At 40.8% G+C, this 27,907-nt stretch overlaps 1 protein-coding gene across 2 annotated transcripts in view; it reads left to right on the top strand.

Moving 5' to 3' along the window:
* KIF13B (kinesin family member 13B) overlaps positions 1 to 27,907 on the top strand; it is a 205,586-nt gene that overhangs the window by 155,262 nt on the left and 22,417 nt on the right. For both annotated transcript variants that reach the window (XM_079772493.1, XM_079772492.1), the window contains exons 31-37: positions 1,285 to 1,461; positions 4,190 to 4,282; positions 9,354 to 9,506; positions 10,261 to 10,338; positions 11,594 to 11,647; positions 20,000 to 20,111; positions 27,500 to 27,633. In XM_079772493.1, the coding sequence (XP_079628619.1) occupies positions 1,285 to 1,461; positions 4,190 to 4,282; positions 9,354 to 9,506; positions 10,261 to 10,338; positions 11,594 to 11,647; positions 20,000 to 20,111; positions 27,500 to 27,633 (801 nt within the window). The remainder of the gene's footprint in view (positions 1 to 1,284; positions 1,462 to 4,189; positions 4,283 to 9,353; positions 9,507 to 10,260; positions 10,339 to 11,593; positions 11,648 to 19,999; positions 20,112 to 27,499; positions 27,634 to 27,907) is intronic.

The following is a 27,907-nucleotide window of genomic DNA, read 5'->3' as shown; positions in this document are numbered from 1 at the left end:
CAGGAGGACTGGATGAGAAGTAGTTTCCTTAACCTTTCCCTGAGCCTTTTGAAACAGCCAGCAAGGTTGTTATTTCAGTGCTAACATTTCTCAAGAAATGTTAAATGGAAACTTTTCATTATGGCTTCCAGAAAGAATGGAACCACTTCCAGAAGGAGTGGATCATCAGATTAGTCCACATACCACTTACTTCCTCTCCTGGTGAAGGCTGTGTGTTAGTATTCATTGTTCAGGTCTGCAGGGCCCACTCTCTAGGGAAATGCTGCTGAAGTGAAAAGGTAAAATGATACCATACCTGGGATTTGCTTTGAAATTCTTCAGTTAATACTTTCTAAAAAAGGGGAGGGTAGGGGTAGAATCAATGAATCCAGTGTGGTAAAATCCTAATAATGTTTGAATTCGAGTGATGGGTATACAGTGGGGGTTCATTTAAAACTTTGGAGTATATTGGGAAAATTATAAAATATTTTAAGGAAAGGAAGTTGATATGATGCTTTGAAGGACACATGGCTCCTTAGGGGTATGCCTAAGATGCACAACCTGGGTCTGACAGGGGGAAGCAGTCAGGCAACCCAGCTGTGGCACACTCTGTAACAGACGCCGGGCCCTTCTGTCGTAGGTCAGTGTCACGCGTGATAAAGAAAGGCTGGGGAACCATTTCAGATTAAAGTAGAATAAAGGGACCGTGACAGCTAAATGTAGTTTGTGATCCTGGATTGGAGCAATGGGAAAATTTGAGTATGGACTCTTTTGTCATAGTATTGCATCGATGTGAAATTTCCTGAATATGATAATATTCAGGAAGTCATTGGATGCCCTTTTTCTTAGACGATAATTGCTAAAGTATTTAGGGATGTAGAGTTATATGTCTATAACTTACTCTAAAGCAATTCAGCAAAAATTAATAACACAGTGTGTGTATGTGTTGTGAGGAAGAGGGAAAGGAAAAGTGGCCAGTGTTAACAGTTGATGAATCTAGATAAAAGATATGCAGGAGTTCATTGAACTGAATTTGCAAAAAATATTTTTATGTTCATGGCTGGCAGGTGAGCATTCTTCAAAAAAAAATTTCAAATCCAGCCAGCAGAGAACATTCTGCTCTGTATTCCCAGCCGAGGGTGATCAGGGCCACACCCTCATACTCCACAGTCTTCAGGTCAGGGCTCTTAGTAGACTCCCTCATGACTGGCGTGTTCCACCTCAGCCCAGGCCAAAGTGTCTCTTTGTGAGGTTCTTGTTCTTAGGAGAAGGTTGGAAAACATGTTCTTTCTGTCTTCTCTGCAGGTGAAAGCGGAAGCTTCGTGGGACTCCGCAGTGCACAGCTGTCCTCAGCTCAGCAAAGGCACCCCGGCGGATGAGCGAGTGTTTCTGATTGTGCGGGTGACGGTCGGGCTCAGCCATCCAGCCGACATGCAGCTAGTGTTGCGGAAGCGAATCTGTGTCAATGTGCATGGCCGGCAGGTGAGTCGCTCATCCTAGTGGAAGAAATGACTGGGAGCAGGGCAGGGCCATGGAGCGACCCCTCTGGCCTCCCATCCCACAGGCTCTGTGCAGCATTGCACGCTTCTTTTCAAGGGGCTGTTCTTGGCCTGTAGCTGGGCTTGCTTCCGTTCCAGAGCATGTCACCCCGACTTCCTCTGAGCCAGCAGTAAATCAGTACATTGGATCTTTATTATTGTGTAGGCACAACTTACAGCCATTTATTGGGTGGTACAGAGCCTTGTCAAGGTGAAGTTTGCCGTTTTTGTTTTTGACTTTTCATCTGGGTCCTCCAAGATGAGAAGGTTCACTGCAGTAAGCCTTTGTGCTTCTTACCCTTTGCTTTCCATACCTTTCTTTCCTTTCAGTCATCTCTCTGAATTGGCTGATTCATAAATTTGGGACGTGGACTCTTATTAGGCTTTGGGGTAAAAGATGAATAAGTAATAGTCTCAGTCCATAAAGAGCCATTGTCCATTGGCATGTGTCCATGTTTAAACAGGTGACTCTGCTCTCCTGTGACAGTGCCCTGATGCGGGTGCTCACCACGTGCTGGGAGAGGGCAGGTGCAGAAGGGAGAGTTCAGGCTGAGGACGTCAGGGGAGACTTCAGAGAGCAGGTTACATGTGAGCTGCTTTTTTGCAGACAAGGAAGGAGTTGTTGGCTGTTCCGTGGAGGGCAGGGGAATACGTGCAGGGGTGGTGAGGATGGCCAGGGCGTGGCAGGCTTGGGGACCTGGAGAAGCAGGTGCGCTGCAAAGCCCAAGGCTGTGGCCAGCATGGTTGCAGCTAGATTACGAAGGACCTTGTGCCACATGGAGCACACATTTAGTAGAACATTTCTAGGTGGATATAAACTCTTTCTGTTACTGGTTTTGCAAATACAGGATTTGGGAGGTTGATTCTAGGGATTCTTTTTAACTGCCTATGCTCACTCTTTGGAGGTCTTCCCAATACACTGACCAAAACCAGAACAGACGAAAATAAATCTTTTCATTTAAAAGAGCACAGTCATGGTTGACAGAGTCCTAGATGTAATCGCCACCCCTAAAAATTAATCTTTAGTTCTAAATGTCACACTGATATCAATCTTCGAAAAGAAGACTGGTGGTAACGCTGTTAAAATTGCAGCTCTTTAGCTGGGCAATCCCAACATCAATAAAGCCCAGGTCGTCGGGTTAGCCAGAGATGCATATGGTGTGTCTCCCATTCACTCTTCTCTTCGTCTCCCTTTTCTCGGAAGGCTTGATGGATTAAAATCGACACGCTGGGGAACATTTTGAAGAGTTATTTGCCATTTCAGAACGAGAGATTCTGGTTGCCAAGCACTGAGACTAACCTGGTACAACCGAGACTGACTGGGTACTGGCCCCACAGAATTTTTAACAGAAAGGGTGCATCGTGGTGTCACCAAGTTTTTTCTACATTTTTTGTTTGTTTGTTTTTATTTTTTGTTGTAGGGACAAGGACTTGCCACATTTCCCCCCTGGTTGAAATGATTTGATAGTATCCAGTTGATACTGAATGAAATGATAGTATTTTAGGGCACAGCAGTTATTGTCCCAATTTCAGGTATTTTATTTGTAAAAACGACATCTGTATAGAAAGAACAGGGACTTTTCTTTAGGAGCCTAATACATGCAAGTCAGCTTCAGTAATTCCATAGACATAGAAAACAAGAATGGGAGATAACAGCAGCACCCACACGCTCCCTCCCTCCCCACCTGGCCACACACACCCATTAGAAAATAGCTGTAGCTCCTCTCTGGCCAGTGGGACTGGTAGTGGCTCAGCTTTGCGGGCTGTAGTCAAGAGAGTGAAGGGATGAAGTAATGGTCTCTTTGCATTCTAAAAGATTAACATCTCTTTTAAAAATTATCTAAAGATTACTAAATAGGAAAGAAATTACTCAGTAGGTTTGTGAAAATATGTATTCCTAAGACCAAGCAGTTTGATTTTTCTGTTTTCTTTTGGGGGTTTTCACATATTTCCTGCTTCTCTTTTGCATGAGGAAAAAAGGTTCTCTGTTAGTTTAATATTCTCTCTTCTTCTTATCTTTATTCACCAATTATATTCTGCCCTCATCCTTGCTCTCTTCAACCTCTACAGGATGTTCAGTCTTAGCAGCATCTTTAAATGAGTCATCTATGCATTAATTCAACAGTTCAATTCTTAACTGCAAAGAGCACAGTCAGCATAAACAATGACCATGCACTCTTAAATCATCCTTCATAACGATCCTGCTTTGGTCAAGAATTTAATGCCTGAACTTGTCAATATTCATGGTACAAGATGTCCATCGTACTGGAATAAAAAAAGTGTAAGAGTCACCAGTCCTTGCTTACATCTTAGTTAGAAGGTCATTTTATTGTGTAGAAGTTAACAGCCTTATTTCTGTAGCCTTTAAGCAGAGTTGAACCGGATGCCTAGTGTCAGTTTCCAGAGGTTAGGGTCTGTGCTTTCAATGTGTTGGGTATAGGACCTGTCACCCATTGCACACATGTAGACACAGATATCTAAAATGGGTTGTGTGCACCAAGACAAAGTTGAGGAACCTGTGTTTGGTGATTTGGATTTCAACTTGCATAGATTGGAAATATGTTCTGTTTCTTTTTGGTTGGAGTGAATGCAGTATCATTTACGCTGTTTCTCTGATAATATAAATTCAGTTTTTGAGGTGGGAAACTGTATCTTCTATTTTGTTTTTCTAGGGTTTTGCTCAGAGTCTCCTAAAAAAGATGTCTCATCGAAGTTCTATTCCTGGCTGCGGAGTGACTTTTGAGATTGTCTCCAATATCCCAGAGGTGAATGATCATATGAAATTTGAATTTACTAAAAATAAACATGTAAAAAGAGATAACTCCCTGAAAAGCCACCTATCTAAGGAACATGTACTAAATAGAAATGTATATTCAGGGACATGCTATAGGTTTTTAGAGGAATTTCCTAAACTTGACTCAGTAAAATGTACTTGTATCTCCAAAGGTTCTGCTTTAGTATTTTGTTAAAGAAGAACATTGCTTTGAAAAGCAAATCGAGCCCAGCCCACATGGCTCAGTGGTTGAGCATCAACCTATGAACCAGGAGGTCACGGTTCAATTCCCAGTCAGGGCACATGCCTGGGTTATAGGCTTGATCCCCAGTGGGGGGCATACAGGAGACAGCCAGTCAATGATTCTCTCTCATCATTGATGTTTCTGTCTCTCCCTCTCCCCTCCTCTCTGAAATCAATAAAAATATATTTAAAAAAAAGAAAAGCAAGTCGACACCTTTTCACTGATAAAAGATAAAGAGGAATATGAGGTACAAACTTCCAGTTATAAAACAAAATCACAGAGATATAATGTATAGCAGAGAAAATAGTCAGTAATATCATAGTAACTTTATATGATGGTAGATTGTTACTAGACTTATTGTGGTGACCACATTGTAAGGCATATAAATGTCAAATCACTGTGTTGAACACCCAAAGCTAATTTAATGTTATATGTCAACTCTCCTTCCTATATAATAAAAACCTAATATGCAAATTGTCCCCTCAATTGAGAGTTCGACCGGGAGTTCGATCAGGGGGCGGGGGCGGCAGCGGTGGCAGCAGGTGGCCGGGGGGAAGGGAGGCCCCGGCTGGCAGCCACTAGGGATCCTACCTGTGCACGAATTTCGTGCACTGGGCCTATAGTCTATATCTATGTATATAAAAGCCTAAGCGACCATTACAACCCATCGACTGAATGACCAGTTGATCGGTCGCTATGACGTGCACTGACCACCAGGGGCAGATGCTCAACGCAGGAGCTGCCCCCTGGTGGTTAGTGTGCTCCTACAGACAACCTCCCATGGCTGGCCAACCTCCCGCGGTCCCCTACCCCCCGGCCAGCCAGGTGGTCAGTGCATTCCCACAGCCAACCTCCAGCAGCCAGCCAACCTCCCCCTAGCCAACCCCAATCAGCCCCGATCACCAGCCAGGCCGAGGACTCCACCCATGCCCAAATCCGTGCACCGGGCCTCTAGTACTTTAATAAATAATAAACTTTTAAAAAGAAATAGGGTAATATTGTAACTCTCAAAGGGAGCCAACATAACATAGCAGAGATTTAGGGTTTCATTTTGGAGCCAAACAGAAATCTTATTTCTTTAACCTATTAGTGAAGTGAACTCTCATAGGTTTCCCTGAGTCTAAATATTTTCATTTATCAGAAAAGGTTAGCAATACCTTCCAAAGAGGGTTGTTTTAAGAATTAAATGAGACAGTATATACAAATTGTTGTGCACACGCTAAACTATAAATTATAATTGCTGTTATTATTATAGTTACTATTGTTATTTTATTATTATTTCTCTTTATGAACTAAGTGAGATATTCACAGGACTTAAATCAAACTTAAAATGTCCCTGACAGAAGGTTATTGGAGGATGCAGTTTATGCTTCCTAGTGTTTAATCCCTGATTGAGAGACTTATTAACTGGGCACTGCACCGCTGGTATTGGAGGCCTTCTGTACATGAGCAGGAGAAATGAGGGGCCTACAAAAAGGATTTGATGACAGAGAGAAAGAGGAGCAGTCCCTCTCTACACTCAGTGTCTGAAAGCAGGAGTGAGTGAGGAGGTGAGACTCCTTTTTCAGGAGTGGAGCATAGAGCGTGAGCCCTCAGGGCGCGCCTTCTCTCCTCACATGCCATCCACGTCAGCCCCATTCTCTTTATTTGAGGGTTTAGTGTGTGTTCATTGATCCTGTTGAGTATCTGAACAATAGATGGAACAATATATATTTTAATACAGAGAGCAGTTTTTGGAAGAGATTTCTTGTATTGCAAAACTCTTTTTCTTTCAAATAATGTCAAATAGTAACTTGTTTTTCCTGGATCTTCAAAGTGTTAGACTTTCATAGTAAATATTAACTGTTAAACTATTTAATTTGGAGCCTGCTGAACAAATGTTAAGTCTGTTTTCAGAGTTAGACTACCTGCAAAATCTTGGGTCCATAATAGCTTACTCTTTGCATACTTATATGTTTAACTAGAGACTTGCTGTTTATTCTCTGCATCTGAATGTTTTGTATGTTTTCCTGGTTGTTTCAGATCTTAACTCTATAAGTGGTTTGAGTGTAGTTAAGAAACAGTGATAGCTATAATGAACCATCTCCACTTTTCCTTCCTCTCTTCATCTTTCTGTCCCCATCACTTCTCCCCTCCTTTTTGTAGTTTTCTTATCTTCTTTAAAAGTGTTTTGATTCTTCAGGTGGTATGGTTTTCAGAGGGAAGAAATGTGGGGGAATCAGCTGAAATAGAAACATAACCTCTTGTGTTTGGGCTACCTGCTAATAATTAGCTAAACACATTAGTTGGCAAGCGTAATTTTTATATTGCCAAATTCTGATGATAAAGTAAAAGGGAAAGTGGATCTTAAAGCCTACAGTGAAAGGACTATACTTAGTTTATTTTTTTATTTAAAAACAAAAAGATCCCTTAAGCCCTGGCCATTGTGGCTCAGTGGGTTTTATTTCCGGTCAAGGTCACGTACCTGGGTTTCAGGTTCACTCTCCACCTCAGGTAGGGTGCCTGTGGGAGGCAACCAATTGATGTGTCTCTCTCACATCGATGTTTCTCTCTCTCCATCTCCTTCCCTCCCTTTTTCCACTCTGAAAAGCAATGGGAAAAGTATCCTCTGGTGAGGATTAGCAACAACAACAAAAAGATCCCTTAAGAAGCTAGGTCTCATCATGAAAAAGCCCCAGAAAGTCCTTTTGTGTTCCATATTACAGAAGCTGTGAGGGCTTGGTGGCAAGAAGTGGTCATAGGCCAGAGGGCAACAAGAAACATCTTCACATTTTTATTTTTTTTTTTGGTTTTGTTTTGTTTTTAGCAACGTGAATGCTTTCATTGCTGGTGGGAGTATAAAATGATACTCCACTTTAGAAAATAGACACCTACCCCATGACTCAGTAATTCCATTTCTAAGTTCTTACCCAAGAGAAATGGAAGCATATGTCCATAAAGACTTGCACAGGAATATTCATAGCAACTTCTCAAAATAACCTGGAACCGGAAACAACTCAAACATCCATCATCAGATAAATGGATAAATAAATTGTAGTATCTCCATACTGTGGAATCTTGCTCAGCTATACAAAGAAATGGACTATATGAATGAATCTCAAAATTATGCTGAGTCAAAGAAGCTAGACACAAAAGAGTATGATTTCATTTATTTGAAGTTCCAAAAAAGGTGAAATGCTTAACATGTATGGTCAGAGAAATTATCTTGCCTTGAGGAAGGTTGGGGTTGATTGTGAAGCCCATAAATGAACTTCCTGAGGTAAAGGAAATGTTTTATGTTTGATAGGTGTGTGGGTAACATGGAGACATATGCGTTTCTTCAAACTCCAGTTTCCCCTTTCTTAGAAAATCAGGATAATGTCTGTACCCTTCAGACACTGAAAAGTGTTCTGTGTTGAGTGGAAAAACAAATATTACTCTAGCCTTGCCTCTTTTGCTAATTATGTGGCCTTCCTCTTTCCTCATCTATGAAATGAAGATGATTTCTTTTCAGAGTTATTAAAAGGCTCACATGCATTACTATAGGAATCAAAAATTTAGCCATCTTCCAAATTCTTCCTTTTTTTATCCATCCTAATACTCATTTATTATTATTGTGTATTGTTATATTTTTTAATCCTCACCTGAGGGCATGCTTATAGGGAGAAAAGGTGAGAGAGAAAAGGAGAGAGAGAGAGAGAAACATCAATGTGAGAGAGAAACTTCAATCAATTGGTTGCCTTCCACATGCCCCCTGACCAAGGATCAAACCTGGAACCCAGGCATGTGCTCTGATCAGGAATCAAACCAGCGACCTTTGATGCACAGGATGATGCTTAATCAATCAAGCCCCTCCAGCTGGGCTCTAACGCTCATCTAAATTTTAAAAAATATTTTTGGAAGTTAGAATGTGTCTTATAATTAATGATGTCTTAAAATTAGTAGGCAGACATTTTTTCTCGTTAGAGGTATATAAAATGATGGTTTTTTTCCTTAAAGTTGATGGCATCTTAAGATGCAGTGGCATATGGATATATATTTTGTAGTTTTTGACAAATTCACAAGTAAGTAAAGTATCTGATTTTCCCTGAGCAGAATAATTTGTTATGAACTAAGTTTGCTGGAAATAAATACATTAATAAAATCTCTCCCTGACTTATGTATATCCCATTTATATGCATGGCCCATCCATGTCAGACAGAGGAGCAGGGTTGGGCTGTGCTGGAAATGGAAAGCACAGTGAGAATTTTCTTCCTGGATACTTCTCTTCTTGGTTGGCTTTGCCGCTCCAGAGTTGAGGATCGAGACCAGTTGTAGAAGCCGGTGCACCTTGAATAGTCTGTGGTAGGCTGCTTAGTGAAAGTGTTGAAACCCACCCTTCTTTCCACTCTTATTCTCCATCCCCATGTCTGCCTCTTACTAGGGTTGTTTGGATCCCACCCTTATCTAGCTGTTCCCCAGCTCCTCATTCTTCTCTCCTGACTCTCAAGATGCGTTCCTAAAATATAGTGCTTGTTATATTTCCAACTAGCCCACCAGTAATGCTTTTGTTTACAGTGGAAATCAAATAGAGAACAGTTTTGTTGAGAATGCACTATTTCAGCTATATTGTGTTTAACTAGCCTTTCAAAGCAACCTAACCACCGTTTATACCGTGATTTCTGTGGGAAAACGCATTCTGAGTTCCAGAAGCTGACTTTACAATGGAACCTGGGCCTATATCCCATTTGTTAGCTCAGTACTCTCTATGTACATGTGTGTCTGTATAGATCAAGACGCTTTTAACACTGTTCTCTTCTGCAATGTACTTAATTTTAATATGCAACTTTCCATTCTCCAGGATGCCCAGGGCGTAGAGGAACGAGAAACATTAGCGAGAATGGCAGCTAATGTGGAAAACACGGCTTCTGCTGACTCCGAGGCTTACATTGAAAAATACCTTCGAAGCGTGCTGGACGTGGAGAACTTGCTCACTCTGGATCGCATTCGACAGGTCAGCCCGCGGCGCTGGGCGCAGTGGGGCTGACCCAGCCCGATTCTGTGTTTGACTTTCGGCATCACAGTACTGTTACGTGTAAACTTTGAAGCATCTACTTAAGGGGAACGTATTAATTTAGCCTTGCCGGTGTAGTCTGTGAAGATACAAGAGTTACATTTGGAAAGTTATTGTTTCCAAGGCACTGTGTGGCATCTAGTTGCCTTGAAGTAATGGGAGAAAGTATTTAACTTTTGCTGGCTAAAGAATCATTGAAAAAATTCCTTCACGCTGGGCACTAATGTTGCTGAAGAAATATGCAGTAGTGAGGCACAGTGGGTCCTTTGCTTAGCTGGACACGCCTCCCGCAGCCATAGAACGGTCTCCAGACGGGAGAAGAGAAATGCCAGCAGTAAACCTAACCCTCAGGGAAACCCTAAACCTCATGCTACCTAGCAATTTGAGACTTTCTGCAACAAAACATACTAATGAAAAATAAAAGTGAATGATCTGATTTTCATGACCTTTCTCCTGGGACTGACTTTGCCAGCTTCCGTGGGGCCGTCAGTATAGAGGAGAGAAGCATCCAGGTAGCCTGTCAGCTCTGTAGCTAACACAGTAGTTGTAATGGGATCACTAGTCATGTGGAGTTACAGCCATTATGTACAGAACTAGGAATGTATGTGTAGGTGGTCACTCAAGGCTTGCTTTCAGTGGTATTGCTTCGGAGTGTGTCTCTGATACATAGTTTTCCTCTGGTTCTGACTGGCAGGAAGTTGCGGTGAAGGAGCAGTTGACCGGCAAAGGGAAGCTGAGTAGGAGGAGTATCAGCTCTCCCAATGTGAACAGAGTGAGTACATGGCGTCCCATTCTATGTCCTGCTTGTGTCTCCTTTCTCTTCTCTTTCCTTGAATAGCTCTTCCCCATCCTTTAAATCTCACCTCAGATACCATTTCCTTGTCTGAACGGGTTGAAGGGCCTCTTCTCTTCCCCGGAGAATCTGTGCATGGCTCTGTCCCTGCCCTTCCTGATGTCAGGGAAAGTACCATTTAAGTACCTCTCTGATGTTTCTCGTTTCTTTAGCACCAGTGCCTGTCACAGTGACTGGGTGTTCTGTGACCAAGTGCCTAGGGCAAGCCATTTGAATTTTCTGGACTAAATTATTTTTAAATTGATGAGAAGTCTGGGTTAGGTTTACAAACTCAATTGCTTACAGGCCATCCAGGTTAGTATAAATGAGTAAAATAAGTTTATTTCATAACAGTGTCTTAAGTTTGTTGTTTTTCTTTTTAAGACATGAATGTATAATTTATGTGCATATTATACATGCAGATAATTCTTCACGAAGAAATATGCCTGTGGCCCTGATTTACCTCTCCTTTTCTTACTTTTGAAAAAGATATGGATATAGGAAACATTGTACCTTTGTCTGGACTTTCCACCAAGAAAAGCCACAGTACAAGCATTGGGACAAAGAGCAGCTGACCCTCAGCCTTAGCCTTTGAGAGACAATAGTGATGGGGGCCCCCGAGTGACTGAAAGACATCACTCGTGCTCTCAGACCGAACGGTTGGGAGCATTCTCAGAGGTTAAGAAGTATCACTTTAATTCAGCATTCATACCTCTCGTTCCTTCAGAAAATGATATGTTTAAATGTACTGATACATGCTGAGACTTATTATTTAGAATCCTATGATTTGAAATAGCTTGTGTGTATACATTTGCTGTGAATACCCAGAAAAAGGAGTCATAAGATCAGGATACATAAGATAACCAGTAACCTGGTATCTTCTAAATGGAAAGGGATAAACGAATGAAGTGTTTCTTATTGAGGCCCAGTTGGTTGTTTCCTCAGCATAAACTGGATATCTGATCTTATATAAACCTCCCTTCTTAAAATTGTGGCTAACCAATTCGATTAAAAAAATGTGCCTTCCAGTCCCAAAGGCCTCTAGTCTACGTTTGCAGCTGTGGCCTTGGCAGCCTGTCTGCTAATACCCAGTTGGAACATTCTGTTGACTCAGTTTTCAAAATCTTGTATTTCCAGGGCAGTAGATGTACTTTTACACATAAAGGACTAATCTCCCTCCTTATTTCTTCTTCAGTTGTCTGGCAGCCGACAAGATCTCATTCCTTCTTACAGTCTAGGCAGCAACAAGGTACGTGTTTATAACTATTTTCTGTCGGTCTCAGACCTGTTTCCCCTTCAGCTCTCCTCTCTGACCACACACTAGTTTTGCAGGCCCAAATCTCTCCTACTCTTCTATGCATGTGGAATTTATTGGAATGTGTTTAGAGTTCACTTCTTTTTATCTGATAGAATATGATTTAATAGGCCTTCTGTTACTCTAATTTTTTGGGGGGGAGGTTCAAAAACAAATGGGTTATTAACCTTTTGCACTCGGATGTCGAGTGTGACTCCACATCGTTAGCATCGGTAGCAGCTCGAGAAAAAAGCAAGCGAGTGCAAAGGGTTAAGTTCATATGTCTGTTTAAAATACTCTTCTTGTTTGTGTCAGAAAAGGAAATTCAAATCAGATTTTTAATAGTAAAATATTGATATAATGATTGAAAATGTATAAGAAATATGAAGATGATACCTAAAAGTTAGTATTATTTGTTAGAAGAAAGAAAAATGAGGGAACAGAAATTTTGTTAGCTGGAATTTATTTACTTGTTAATATAGCTTTCCCTGATTGAACAGAGTTTTAAGCATAGATATATCATTGTTATTAACTTAAAGGGATCTCTTGAAGATGTCATAACTAGATGTCACATATTACAGTGACTGATATTTTTGAGGACCCTGGTTAGATGTTAGCACTCTCAAATGTGGATAACATGCTCTGTGTTGATATCTTAATCCTTAGGGGTTGAACTAGTGGGAGGGATTTATCACCAAGGCTAAGCTCAGAGGGCAAGTACAGGAGCAGGAGCTGGCCAGAGCGAGAAGAGGAGTCCTCAGAGAGGGAGGAAGGCCCGGGAGGGAGAGTGGCTTGGAAACTGGGCGAGAAAGGGTTCCAGATTCTTTAGAGGACTGAAAGACTATTTTGGATGTGACAACTAAGAGTGTATTGGAGACCTTTCCCAGGGCAGTTTCTATGAAGGGCTGGGTAGAAGTTAGCTGGACGTGTCATTTAAATGAGTAATTATAATCTTACACACTTCGGTTACTCTTCCAGGACTTTCCTTGTTTGAGTCATCTTGATTTCTTGGGGTGTCTGGGTAACTTATCAAAATTGCAGAAAGCCTGATTTCCATCCTCTCAGATTTTCCCCATGTCAGTGTGCTGTCCCAGCAACAAGGATATGGATACCTCCACTCTATTGCAATATATATTTTCAGTAGGCATACACTTCAAAAAAGTTAAATACCCTTTCTCCCCAGTTTGCAATCTTCCTCAGCCATGGCAGTCCCACCCTCTGACAAACATTAGAGGTATTGTCAGGGAGAGCGGAGGGGCCAGCTTGCCATTGCTAACTTTGTTCCCAGTACAGCCATGGAACGAGCCCTCAAAGGGTACCAGGTGTAACTGGGCTTCAATCAACTTCTGTCACTGTCTTGTGCTTGTTTCCATATCTGCAGGTTACTAGTAAAAGGATGTTCGCTGTAAATATTTCTCTCTTTTCTGAGTCCAGCATGACTTGAGAGCGATCCGGTTCCTGAGGAGGGGCGGCTGGGGATTGAGAAAATGAAAGAAAGAGACAGACATAGAGATAGAAGGAAAAAGTTGGGGCCAAGGGGACCACTGTCCTCTGACATGGACAGGGACAGGAACAGTGACCCTGAGCCAATACAGCGTGTTTATTTTATACAGCAAAAATCAGGAAGTTTTACTAAAAGTCAAGACAAAGGAGATTATGTGCATTCTTGGGTGGGTCAGAGTCGTATTCATTCCTGGTGCTTGGCTGGATTTAAATAACAAAACCCACCCCCTGGCACCTGGGCTGAAGATCAAGCTGACAACACTCTTGCCTTTTGGCAAAGAGTGTTTCCAGGACGTGGCTTTGCCAATGGCCACTGGATTCAGCTGACAATAATTAAAGAAATGCCCATGTGCCTTCCCAGGCGCTCTCTACAGTTTGCATATCAAAATTAGAGACCTTTGCTTTTCACTAGGGGAAAGGTAGAGGAAAAGTGTTCTAAGACAGATGTTTATGAAGGGACCTGTTTCAGGAATAAGGAAATTCATGTGATAGATGATTATAACTGTGATGCTCGAAAACAAAGTGGAAAGAACACTGAGCAACAGGGTTTTGATTTCAGGCTCACTTCAGTAGGGAGTACAGGGTGTACCCCCCACCCCCCCACCCCCATTTTCAGACGAGGGCCCCTCCGTAGTTTTATCATCCAAAGCAGAGCATATTAACAGATTTTTAGGGAAAATAAATATTTTTAAAATTATATTTTCTTACTAGTAAGAAAAGAACCCCCTTAACCCCCTCCCTACTGCCCCAGCATTAGTAGCAAGGAACAGAGTTCACCCTGTGGCCTTTTAAATGAAACAATGGAAAAACATCTTCAAATATGGCATTGCCTGGAATTCAAAGTTTGTTATTAATGCTACCCATAATACAGTTCCTCAGGATTGAGTAGTGTTTAAACTAATTAACATACAAATGATCTAAATCCTATTAACTCCCTTTATACTGCAACAGTGCTTATATACATATAAATGACCTGAGGACAAGGGAGTCCATTGTGGCATTGTCTTTAATGGCAGATTAGAAACAAACTAAATGTCCGTTGGTTTAATCTGATTACATACATTTTATGTGCATCTGGGTGTGCACATACATGTGCAATAAATAAGTGGTATGTTGTGCAGCTGTAAAAACAATAAGGAACCCCTCCAGGTACTAATATGGAAATTTAGTCTTTAAACTTAGTATATCACCAGGATATACTAAGTAATTAAAATGAAGTGCTGGATGTATAGTAGGCTGCCATTGTATTATTGAAGGAGGGGACAAGAGGGAAGTGTGTGGCAATTTATAGATTTGCTTATACATACGTAAGAAGTAGTATGAGGATATATGAGAAACTAATACCATTTCTTGTCTGCCTGGGAGAGGGTGGAAATATGTGGGGAACTGAGCAGGCACGGGGAGGGAGGGAGGCAGCTTCTCACTTTGAATTGTATGAATGCCTTTTTATATTATTTGGTTTTGGAGCATGTGAACAAATTACCTTTTTACAAATTAAATACATTAAAATGTAAAAATTTTATTCTATACCTTTTAAGTTGCTAGAAGTTTTTGTTCTCTTGTATTGGTATGTATTGGTTTGAGAGGGTCTCCACTTAGTTTATCCATAACAATTTGCGCACAAAACCCTAAAGGAAAGATGATTGATGAAATTGTTATGGGAAATCTCAGAGACTCACGTTGGTTTTCTTCTTTTCTTTTGGGGACTTCCTGTATTCTTCAGTTTTCAGAGATCCAGGGAGAGGTAATTAATCCATTAGGTTTGCCTAATGAGTGGGATACAAGTACTATCCTACTACTTAAAACTTACCACTCTTGCCGAAACCGGTTTGGCTCAGTGGATAGAGCGTCAGCCTGCGGACTCAAGGGTCCCAGGTTCGATTCCGGTCAAGGGCATGTACCTTGGTTGCGGGCACATCCCCAGTAGGGGGTGTGCAAGAGGCAGCTGATCGATGTTTCTCTCACATCGATGTTTCTAACTCTCTATCCCTCTCTCTTCCTCTCTGTAAAAAATCAATAAAATATATTTTTAAAAAAAGACTGAATTTTTAAATGTAGCTTTTATAAGATGACTAAATTTCACTCTGTGCTAATTTTTTTGGGTTCACCCTTTTGTAAAAATAACTTTGGTTGTCAGTATGTATGATTCCTTTCAAATGTTCCTTGTTAACTGGGCCTAACATTGTAAAAGTACCTGTCAAAACAGACCAGGAACTAAGGCATCTTACCGAATTTAGAAGGCTCTGGAATGGGAGGAGTTGGAGTTACTTCGTTTTAAGCAAATAGTACAAATGAATATTTGGGAACTTGTAAGATGTTCTTTTCTGAAGCATGGGACGGGGGCGAGGAGTGAAAAAATGGTGAAGGTGCCTTGAGCATTCTTTTGACAGCACCGAACTTAGCTCAGCTGGACCATCTTGGTTTCTTTGCACAGAAGTGTTTAATGTTAAAGAGAGTTGAGTCAGAAACATAATTTTATCATGGACTTGATGATGCTTAAAATGCTAAAAAATTGGTTTTGAAATGATTGAAGATTATGATTATAATAGTTACACCTACCTTGCCAACTTACATGGCTTTTTCTGGGTTGTTTACATTAATCTATGTATCTGTCCCTTTGAGCTTGATTATGAAACCAGACTTGTGCAGTAGAATTTGATGTGCTGTGTCCTCCCCTGTGTGACATTGGAACACTCAGGTTAGCCGAAATAACGTGTAGAATCAGGGAATGGCCACAGCATAGGTTCAGGCCTCCTTTCTCTCCTAATTTTCAGTTAATGTCATGGCAAAGAGTAATCATTTGGGAGCAGAGTGACACTAAAAGGTTCGGCAGGAAGGTGAGAGGGAGTGGTTGGGGTACTAAAACAATCCAGTTTGGCCTATACCCCTTTGAATCCAGCCAGTCATATTTCACATTTCCTTATTTATTGATGCTTGTTACATATTAAAATTGCAATAGTTTTACTGAACTCCATCAAAATGGAATTTTATGAACTATCCCCAACTTACAAATTCACCTTAGGGCCTAAAATAAATCACTCTTAATAAGCTTTTCAATTAAAAAATATAAAATACCCCTAATTGCAGAGATGTTGCTATTTATTATTACTGGATATTTCATCATGATTGTTAAGGCAGTTTTTTTTAGATCAAATGAAAACTTAGCAAACTTTGTATGACCAGTCTACCAAGATGCGCTCATATTTAGGTGCAGAATTAATTTCAGCAGATTGTTTTTTTCATCTGAAAACACAATGGAATACTACTCTGCTGTAAAAAGGAAGAAAATTTTACCCTTTTTGGCAGCATGGATGGACCTGGAGAACATTATGCTAAGTGAAATAAGCCAGTCAGAGAAAGAGAAGTACCATATGATTTCACTCATATGTGGAATTTAATGAACAAACTGAACTACCAAGCAAAATAGAGACAGAGTCATAAATAGAGGGCAGGCCGACAGCCCTGGTGGTGGGGTGGTATTGGGTGGTATTTCTAAAGCCATTTGAGATGGAATTATATTTTTAATAAGTTTGCAAGATATTGTTTGTCATCTTCCGATTGGAGTTTTTGATGCAATTAAAAGCAGCCAGAAGCTTAAATGAGTATCTGGTTAACAAAACTGAGTTGTGTGTTTTGGCCACATTACCTTCCTGAAAACTGCCCTGAGTTAGTTAGTTAGTTAGTTAAGGCTGATGCCAAAGGTGCTTTGTTAGTTGCAATAGAATCCACCTTAGAATCTGGAATGTCACTTCTCTTTATATACCTCGTGTGCAGGTATCTAATCTTCCACTTTTCTGATGGAAAACCAAACCTCTTTACAGAAAACCCAAAGGTTCTATGTCTGTCCGAAGAGCCGTAGTGGGAAAACGGAGGTGGACAGGGGACTAAACCACATTCCAAGTCAGCTGAGAGACTCCTGTGTTTCCCTGTTCAGTTTGCCTGTAAACGTGGTGCTAGCTACAAAAATGGCTGTCTTGAATAGGGTTTTATTTCCTTGAATTCCGCCTGGGAGCACAAATAATCCCTAATACGTGTGAAGCTCCTGTAGGGATCCAAAAGGAAGCCAGAGTTTTTCCTTGTGCCTCCTCATCTGGGCTGATGGAAGTTCAATAGACAGGCAGGCAGAATGTTGAAAACAGATCACAGACTTATCTTTTTAGATTTAAAGGTGTAGATTACGGTGATAGAAGTTAAAACAAAAGAAAAAACCCACCATACTCTTGGACTTAGAGAACTGAGCTCATATGATTTCACTCATATGTGGAATTTAATGAGCAAACTGAACTATGAACAGTCCAGCGGGCCATTGTGTGGCCAAGTGCCTTTTATTCGTTGTCCCGAGTTCATCTCTCTCTAAAGTACCTTTAACAGAGATGCTTTCTCCCACCCCCAACATTTCAGTAAAGGGAGACGAACTGTAGAACAGCCAGGCATACACATTTTATTGGAAAGACACAAATCCTTGCCCTCAGGGGGCAGTGTTTATAGCTAGACCCTGAACCACAGGTTTCATTTCTGGCAGGAGAAGGGGCACGTACAGCAGGAGAAAGGGACGTAGTGAATGGTGTCTGCGGAGTGTTCCCCCGGAGGTCTGCGGGTGTCGGAGAGGACGGAGGCGTGTTGTTCCCAGTTTATCATCCACATTTGTTGTTCCCTCCGAAGCAGGGCTCCTTCCAGCCCAGAGTGATTTGAGACGCTCTGTGTCCTTGTGTCTGGTCGGTAAGACCTGGGAATAGTTAGCATTCATGATTCCTCAAGGTTACGATGACGGTGAAGGTAGATGGATGAAGGGAAATGTGTCTCTGTTTTTCATTATCCGATAGGCCAGCAATATGGCTAAGGCGGTATTAATTAAGGTACTGCATGCATCCTTTCAAATGTTCTCACTTGAGGTATTTGAATATATGAGACAGTAAGAGTTATTGCTTTCATTCTGATTTGGTAGTAACATTGTGTGTGGGAGTGCCAACTGGGAGAAATTACTCGGGGAGCTGGAGAGCCCCGCGAGCGCCTTGGGGAAGAGGTGACACCTGCGTTATTTGTCATTGGACCATTATGCACCGAGCAGCCGAGGTGCTGACTCCAAATCAGCTCCTTAGTTTTCCTAAGGGACAGAGTGCCACTCTGTCAGCTGCCAAACAAGGCAGAAAAATAGAAAGCCTGAAAATAAATTTATTCTCAAAGTAAGTAAGTTGTCTCCAAAACAACCCTGCACGAGCTTCGCACTGTGAACAGCATGAGGCTTCTTCTCTCTGCGGAGCTCCAAGGGCGTTGGCCCTCATATCCGGCCCCTGATTGTGATGTCCCAGAACACAGAGCTGCAGCTGCCCGGGCAGGACAGATAATTACATTTCAATGCAAAGAACATTAATGAAACAGGCAAGTCTGTAAATCAGTGTGTGATTCATATGCTCCTCCCGTGAAGTATTTCAGACTCATGGTTTCCCGAATCGTCTCTCATGTCTGTTTTTGTTTCCTTGCTTCCTAACGCTAAAACATCATGCCATTTTTTAAAATATCAAGTGCTGAGAGAGTTCCTAGGGAAGAGTGTTCTCTCAGGTAAACAGGATCCAGATCACTTAGGGCTTATTGATTTTATGATCAGTACTTAGGTTGCCGCTAAAAGCAGATAGGCTTCCAGTACATATCTGAAACCTAAGAGGTCTTCCCACCGCCATCCATCTTCAGGCGCAGTGAAGACCTCGCTTTGCAGGTGATTACTAATGAGAACTCACGTGGATCGCCAGGGTCACGCATCTGTGAAATACTAGCCTGAATGAATATAAAATACCATTATTTAACTCTAGTGATTATTAGAGGATCAAAGGGAACTTGAAGCATTTAAGAGATTTGCATCTCATCTCCATTACTGGTTTTTGTCCCTGTAATGTTTGGTTGGAGTTTCTTTCTGTCCCATGTGGGACTGATGTTAAAAGTGCTCTGATGGTATCACCATTTTTATGGCTCACCGTAAGCTTTAGGGTGGTAAATTAGTCCACCGCCTGGCTGGCATTGTTCAGGTATTATGCCATAACATCTCTTTAATGGGAATTTATAAAATAAGTTGAGAGTACAATAAAACTTGTCAATCCAGAGACTTCCATTATTGGAACGTGTGATTGCTTGATTTGGGTTTAACTGGAACTTACCTTTAATGTCTATTTAAAATGAGAAGCATGGTAATATACGGTTGTAGAATTTTTACTTCGATGACAAAATGTAAATGGATGGAAAGATGCACACGAGAAGAGAGGAGAAGCACCTGCCTCTACTAGAGTTGTTCCTGAGTCGGGAATCTGCCGTGGGAAAGGGCATCTCCAGGCAGAAGTCAGGAAGCAGAACACAGGGAGGCTTTCAGAAGGAAGGTGTTAGTACATCCATATTGTGCGGGAAGCTGCATCCTGTAGTAGGAAGAATGTGAGGATGGAACTGAGGAGACTCTTAAGTGCTAAACTGGAGGGAGATCCAAATGTGAGGTATCATTACTACTTGAGAAATGAATGCTCTAAAGCCGTGGTCGCCAATCTTTCAGACCTCATGGACCACCGGTTGGCGACTGCTGCTCCTTAAACCAGCAGTCGCCAACCTTTCAGACCTCACGGACCACCAGTGGTCTGCAGACCGCTGGTTGGCGACCGCTGCTCTAAAGAAGAAAAATACGTCATCAAACTGATCATGTCCTGTCAAGGGAATAAAGCTTTAATAATGTATTACAGTTTTTTCTTAAATATCTTTAGATTTTTATTGTTGTTGTTGTTGTTAAATTATTGATTTGAATCAAAATTACCAATTTTGTCCTTATAGGGCCGGTGGGAAAGTCAACAGGATGTATCGCAAATCGCAGTTTCCAGAGGAGCCGCTCCGGTCCCCCCATCCCTCCCTGGTTGTCCCCAGAATAACCATTCTCCTGATCCAGGTAAGTTAGGGTTTCATTTGCCAATCACTGTCATGAAGTTCCAGCAGCTTTCAGAAATAGTATAAATCGGGATTTCCTACCACGTAACCGCTGTTCTACTAGTTCATGCCCATCTGAGTGTTTCCCTTTGTCTTAACATGTTGAATTCCACTGACTTTTGAACGTTGAATTTGTCTTGCATTCCTGTGATAAACACTTCTTGATAGTGATATGTTATCCCTTATATTTGCTTGATTCCTTTTGCTGACATTTTAAGGATTTTTGTGTATATGTTCTACAGTGAATATCTGTCAGTACTTTACTCATAATAATAATAATAATAATGTCTTTGTTAGCTTTTGGTATCATGATTATATTGGCCTCATAAAATGACTTGGGAAATATTTTCTTATTAGTCTTCTCACAGAACCAACATTTAGTTTTATTTTCTGTTTCATTGATTTCTGTTATTTCTTCATTTTACAAATTTTGGCATGCTGTGCTTTCATTATTACATATTCAAAATATTTTCTAATTTCCCTCTGATTTGTTTTTTGAGCCATGGATTATTGAGCATGTTAATTCATTTTCTTATATCTGGGGGTCTTCTTATTGATTTCTTATTTAATTTAATTATAATTAACAAACAGACTCTTCAATATTTCAGTCTTTTGAAATTTTTTGAGCCTTTGCTCTGTCTTGGTGAACATTCTGTTTTTACTTGAAAAGAATGTCTATTCTGTTTTGGGGCATCGTGTTCTGGGTACATCAATTAGGTCATCGTGCTTGTGATAATGTCATCTCTGTCCTTATTGGCTTTTTGCTATTTGTTCTATCAATCACTAAGAGGAGGCATTGAATCTCCAAGTATGATTGTGAAAATTGTCTATTTTTCCCTTTAATTATATGGGGTTTTTTCATCATTCACTTAGAAACTCTGCATTAGATATAGACTCATTAAGGATTATTATTTTTTCCTGAAGAAGCGATATTTCTCATTGTGAAATATCCCTTTATATCTCTGGTAATAGTTACTTTGAAATATGTCTTGCTTGATATTAATATAGCCACATCAACTTTCTTTTGCTTGTTGTTTGCACGGTGTATCTTTTTCTCAATTTTCAAAATTTTAGCCTATATTTGTCTTTAAATTAAAAGTGACTGTCTTGTAGACAGCATATAGTTAGGATTAGATTTTGTTTTAAATCTAGTCTGACAAATTCTGCCTTTTAATTAACATCTTTAGTTATTTTACATCTAATATTATTATTATGTCTGCCATGTTGCTATTGGTTTCTATTTAAAAAAAAATTAATTTAGAGAGAGAGAGAGAGAGAGAGAGAGAGAGAGAGAGAGAGAGATCAACTTGTTCACTGTTGACTTACTGATGCATTCATTGGCTGATTCTTATATGTGCCCTGATCGGAGATGGAACCCACAATCTTGGCTTACCAGGACTATGCTCTAACCCCGTGATCGGCAAACTGCGGCTCGCGAGCCACATGCGGCTCTTTGGCCCCTTGAGTGTGGCTCTTCCACAAAATACCATGGCCTGGGCAAGTCTATTTTGAAGAAGTGGCGTTAGAAGAAGTTTAAGTTTAAAAAATTTGGCTCTCAAAAGAAATTTCAATCATTGTACTATTGATATTTGACTCTGTTGACTAATGAGTTTGCCGATCACTGCTCTAACCAACTGAGCTACCTGGCCAGGGCTGGTTTCTATTTGACCTTTTTATTTTTATTTTTTCACTCTGACCTCCTTTTTGTCTTATTTTAGTTTAATTGAAAAATATATTTTAGACAGTCATATACTCTACTATGCTGTAAACCTGAAACTAATGCAAAATAATATTGAATATAAACTGTAATTGAAAAATAAAAATAATAAAAAGAAGAAACCCAGTGGGGAAGGATGGAGAGTTGTATAGGATCTCATAGCTATAAATAAAATAGTTACTCCCCCTCCCCCCACACAAAAAAAGACAGAAAAAAATTTAGTGTTTGATTTTATTTCCTGTTTTGGCTTTCAGGTATGCCTGTATTTGTTTGATTATTTAGGAAAGTCTTTGCTCAAGGACCCTAGTCTGCATCCTTGACCTGTCACAGCCTATGAATTAATATCATCTCCCACTGCACACATACAAGAGGCTTGCAACAGTAGTTCCATCTGACTTTTCCCTCCCTCCCTCCCTCCCTTATTTTGTATTGTTGTTGTATATTCTACTTTTCCAGATGTTATGAACCCATTTTACAATGTTACTTCTTTTGCTTTAAAGTAACCACTTTTAAGAAAATTAAGACACTAGAGAGAATCTTTTCTATTTTCCTTCATAGTCATTATTTCTGGCATTATCCAGGCCTTCCTGAAGATCTTATCCTTTAGCCCATGAATATCCTGTATTATTTCTTATTGTGTCATTCTCCTGGGGAAGAATGCTCTCCCCTTTTGAGAATATCTTTATTTCACCTTATTTTTTAAGGATATTTTCTCTAGATAATTTTGAGTTGGCAGTTTAGTTCAGCACTTCACATTTGTTACATTATCTTTTAGACTCCTTTTCTGAGAAGAATTTAGCCATCATTTCTGTCACGTTTTCCTTACATAATGTCTTTGTTTATTTGCTTTCAAGATTTTCGCTCTCTTTCTTTTTAGCAGTTGGACAATGATGTGCTTAGGTATAGTTTTCTTAATATTTATTATGCTTGGATTTCACTGATGTTCTTAGATCTGTAGGTTGAGTTTTTCAAGAAATTTGGGCAATATTCAGCTATTAGTTCATTAAACTTTTTCTACTGGACTTTTCTCTCTTTCGAATCCTTCTGTTTAATATTACACACGCAGGTCACAGAAGCTCTATTTTTTTTAAATTTCTATTTTTAATCTTTTTATCTTATTCTTGTTTCTTCTGGTTGGATAATTTCTTTTGCCATTTCCAGTCTTCTGTTAAGCACATTTAGGGAACTTTTTATTTAAATTACTAGAGGCCCGGTGCATGAAATTCATGCATGGGGGGCAGGGGTTCCTCAACCCGGTCCCTGCACCCTCTCCAATCCGGGACCCCTTGGGAGATGTCTGACTGCCGGTGTAGGCCCCATCCCGGCCTAAACCGGCATTGGACATCCCTCTCGCAATCTGGGACCGCTGGCTCCTAACTGCTTGTCTGCTTGCCGGCCTGATTGCCGCCTAACCGCTCCTCTGTTGGCCTGATGGCCCCCAACTGCCCTGCCCTGCCAGCCTGATGGCCCCCGACTGCCATTCCCTGCTGGCCTGCTGGCCCCTAACTGCCCTGCCCTGCCAGCCTGATGGCCCCCAACTGCCCTGCCCTGCCCTGCCGGCCTGATCGCCCCCAACTGCCCTCCCCTGATGGCCTGATGGCTTCCAACTGCCCTCCCCGCCGGCCTGATCGCCCCATACCACCTCTGCCTTGGCTTTGTTCGGAAGGAAGTCATACATCTGGAAGATGTCCGGTCACCCAGTCTAATTAGCATGTTACCCTTTTATTAGTATAGATTATTCTTTTCAGTTCTAGATTTTCCATTTGCTTCCTTTTTTGTAATAGTTTTACTTTCTCTGCTGATGTTCCCTATCTGTATATTTGTTAAGACCACATTCTTCTTTACATCCTTGGTCTTGTGTATAGAAGCTTCTTTAAAGTTTTTACATGCTCAAGCCAGCATCTAGACCATCTCATGTTCTATTCTGTTGGTTGCTTTTATCTTTACTATGGGTCATATTTAATGAGTTTTTACAAATGTATTTGCCCATTTAACTGACACCCCATACAATGCAGAGCAGATTTATGTGACTCCCCCTGATCAGCCAATGTTCTGATTTCAGATTAGTTTTGCTTGTTCTACAAGTTCATATAAAAGGAATCACACAAGCCCTGGCTGGTGTGACTCAGTTGGTTGGGCATCGTCTGGTGCACCAAAAGGTTGCTGGTTCTATTTTGGTCAAGGCACATGTCTAGGTTATGGACTTGATTGCCAGTGGGGGACATGCAAGAGGCAACCAATCAGTGTTTCTCTCTCAGAGATGTTTCTCTCTTATCCCTTCCTCTCTCTCTAAAAATCAATGAACTATTCTTAAAAAAAAAAAAGAAAGAAAGAAAAAAGAAAAGGAATCATACTATATTCCTTTTGTGTTTGTTTTTTTTTGCTCACCATTTCTATTCAAGTCATCCATACTGCTGTATGCATCACTAATTTATTCTTTTTTACTGCTGAGAAATATTGAGAAATATTTCATTATCACAATTGAATTTATTACCATTTTTAATCAGCTCAATTTATGGGCATTTGGTTTCTTTCCAGTTTTTGGCCACTACGAATAAAGCTTGTTCTTGTATAAGTCTTTTTTGTGAACATTTGTCTCAAGTAATTACCTAGGAGTGAAATACTGGGATATAGAGTACCATCTTGCTTTAAAATTCTATAAAATGTATATCTATCTATCTATACTAATAAAAGGATAATATGCAAATTGGTCGGGATGCCCTCACGCAACAACTGAACAACAGGCTGCATGGGGCAACCAGGCCAGCAAGGGGGGCTGTGAGGGACGATCAAACACCCAAACAGCAGGCTGCGTGGGGTGACCAGGCCGGCAGGGGGGGCAGTGAGGGGCGATCAAACACCCAAACAGCAGGCTGCGTGGGGTGACCAGGCCGGCAGGGGGGGCAGTGAGGGGCGATCAAACACCCAAACAGTAGGCTGCGTGGGGTGACCAGGCCGGCGGGTGGGGGCGGTGGAGGGGGAGCAGTGAGGGGTGGCCAGGTCGGCAGAGGGGGGCAGTGAGGGGCAATCAGGCCAGAAGGGGGGACAGTTGGAGGTGACCAGGCCGGCAGGCAGAGGCGGTTTAGCAGTCGGACACCCCCCGAGGGGTTCCGGATTGGAGAGGTTGCAGGCTGGGCTGAGGAGACACCCTCCCATGCACAAATTTTGTGCACTGGGCCTCTAGTCTGTGTATATAATCAGCTACTTGATTTACGTATTTACCACTTTGCTTTGATCATTATGGCCACACTGTATTGTCTTGTACCACACTGTATTCTTCTGAGTTTAGTTTCTTTTTTAGTGAATTATATCCATCATTAGTGCTTTTAACAATCATTTTTAGTGAAAAACTCTTTATTTCTTTTATACATTAAAGTTTTTATTTTGCGCTCACTTTGAAGAATCCTTTTACTATGGAAAATACCAAGCATACAAAGTAGAAAGAGTACCATAATATGCCCTCTCAAGTACCCCTCCAGATTTCAAAGTGATCAGTTCCTCACTCGTCTTATTTATCTGTATGCTCACTACTTCTTACCCTCTAATGACTATTTTGAAGCAAATCCCAGATATTATTTTATCTGTAATTATTTGTACATGTATCTCTAAAACAATAACCACAGTAACATTTTACTTCTAAAAAAAATAGCCCTGGCCGGGTGGCTCAGTTGGCTGAAGCGTCGTCCCACACACCAAAATGTTGTGGGTTGATTCCCTGGTCACATACCCAGGTTGCAGGTTCAATACCTGGTCAAGGGGCTTGGAGTAGGCAGCCAATAGATGTTTCTCTCTTGCATGGATGTTTCTCTCTTTCTATCCTCTAGTAAGGAAATAATCTATATATATAAAAAGCTAAGTGACCAGCCGTTTGTCCATCTGACTGACTGACCGACTGGCCGGTACATATGATGCGCACTGGCAATTGAAAAATAAACGTTGACTTGCGCATGGGCGATACCTATAAAGCTCTCACTATAAAGCTCTTTCTTCTAATTAATTTCCTTTGAATGTGCATGAATACGTGCACCAGGCCACTAGTAATAATAATAATAATTATTATTATTATCATTATTAAGTATTATCAAATATCTTGTTAGTATTTCCATTTCCCCAATTGGATAAAAAATATCTTTTATATGTTTTGAATGAAAATCCAAGTGGGGTTCATCCATTGTGATTAGTTGATATGTGTAAGTCTGTTTAATCCATGTGCTCTTCTCCATCTTTTTTTCTCCATTGCATTGTATTTGTTGAAGAAACTAGGTTTTTGTACAGTAGACTGTACATTCTTATTTTTGCTGATTACACCCCCATGAGGGACATGATTCTCTGTAAATTGGTAGTTAGTTGTACAGCCTTGATCAGATTCCGGCTAATTTGAGGGAAGGGCGGGAGGGAGGATAAATGAATGGGTAGTTTTGTGTGCTTCCCTCAGGAGACACCTCGTGTCTGTCTCTCTTTTTGTGATAGATGCAGCCTTTGGTTGACAATTGGCTAGATATTTATTTAACTAGGGGTCATCCTCACTCTAGAATGTTAGTTTAACTGCATATAGAACTCTGGATTGTCCCTAATTTCTTCCCCTCAGCATTTAGATGATTATATCTTCTGGCTCTTTATTTATCTTAAACTTATATTCTGTTTATCCCTTTTCTTTCTGTTTGTTTCTCTCTTCCTTATTTTTGCCTTCTTGTGAAATTGTTTGAGCTTTTTGAATTCAGTTTTAAAGAGATTATAACTATCTCTTTTCTTTATTTTTTGGTGATTGCTCTCATGCTGACAAAACATCCTTACCTTTTCATAGGTTACTTAGAGTTAATATTAACAATACTTTATGTAAAATGTAGAAACCTTAAACTGTATAAGTCCACATACAACTGTACTGCCAGTGGACTGGAGTAATTTCAGGGTCAGCGTGGAGTAGATACCGGTGGTTGTGTACTTCTCTTAGGCAGTATCCCTTACAAGTTTCTCAAGTTGTCTTGCTTTAAAAACAGTGATATGAGGATACAGTGTTTTGTCATTTATGAGTTGGATTAGACTTTCCTAAAAAGTTAGTTTGATTCACTAAGGGGAAAGAAGTCTTATATTGTAGGCATTATCTGCACATTGATCCCAGCCTTTGATAATTAAGAGCACGTAAGAATATGGTTGGTTCAGGGCCTCTGTTCCCCTCTTCTAAGAACAATTAGAACACTATTCTCCTCCTGAAAGGTCATTTCATCATTTTCATGCAGTAAATAGCATGAAGAATTAAAGTTGAATAAGACATAGTTCCTGACTTCAAAGAGTTTAAAGTCTACATGGAGTGCTACATGTGTGTGTTATCAGCTATGTGATTTAAAAGTGAAAAACCAGTTGGTGACAGGACTGTGGTTGGGTGACCCTGTGCGTACTAACAGGAACACTGGAGATTAGAACATTTTAGAAGTACCCCAAATTGCTGCTATTTAATTGGAAAAGGAAACCCCACTGTGTTTGGGGGTAACTATAATACTGGTTTTTTAAGATTAATTTTTAAAGGATACCTTTTTAAATTATATTGTTATATTTGCTTTAAATGATCCTTGTCAAATTGGCAGTAAAGAGATGTCTTTGTAATTGTTTTTCTTCTCCTTTCAATATTTTGACAGGACGTAGTAGCCTGGCCGCCTCCTACCTGACCCCAGTCAAATCCTTCGTGCCACAGATGCCCAAGCTGCTGAAGTCCCTCTTCCCTGTGCGCGACGAGAGAAGGGGCAAACAGCCGTCGCCCCTTGCACATCAGGTAAGAGCATCAAGAAAGCAACAGTGAAGCCCTGGCCGGTGTTCTCAGTGGTTAGGGCATCAGCCTGCGCACCAAAAGGTCATGAGTTCAATTTCTGGTCAAGGGCAGGTACCTGGGTTGCAGATTCCAACCCTGGTTGGGGAGCGTGCGGAAGGCAACCAATCAATATGTATCTCACATCAGTATTTCTCTCTCTACTCCACTTCCTCCTCTCTCTCTCCTTCCCTTCCAGTCTCTCTAAAAATCAATGGAAAAAATACCCTTGGGTGAGGAT

This window comes from Cnephaeus nilssonii, assembly GCF_951640355.1.
Source record: "Cnephaeus nilssonii genome assembly, chromosome: 5".
In the NCBI taxonomy this organism is placed as follows: Eukaryota; Metazoa; Chordata; class Mammalia; order Chiroptera; family Vespertilionidae; genus Cnephaeus; species Cnephaeus nilssonii.
Note: the sequence above shows the minus strand (reverse complement) of the source record. Positions and strands in the feature narration are given on the sequence as shown.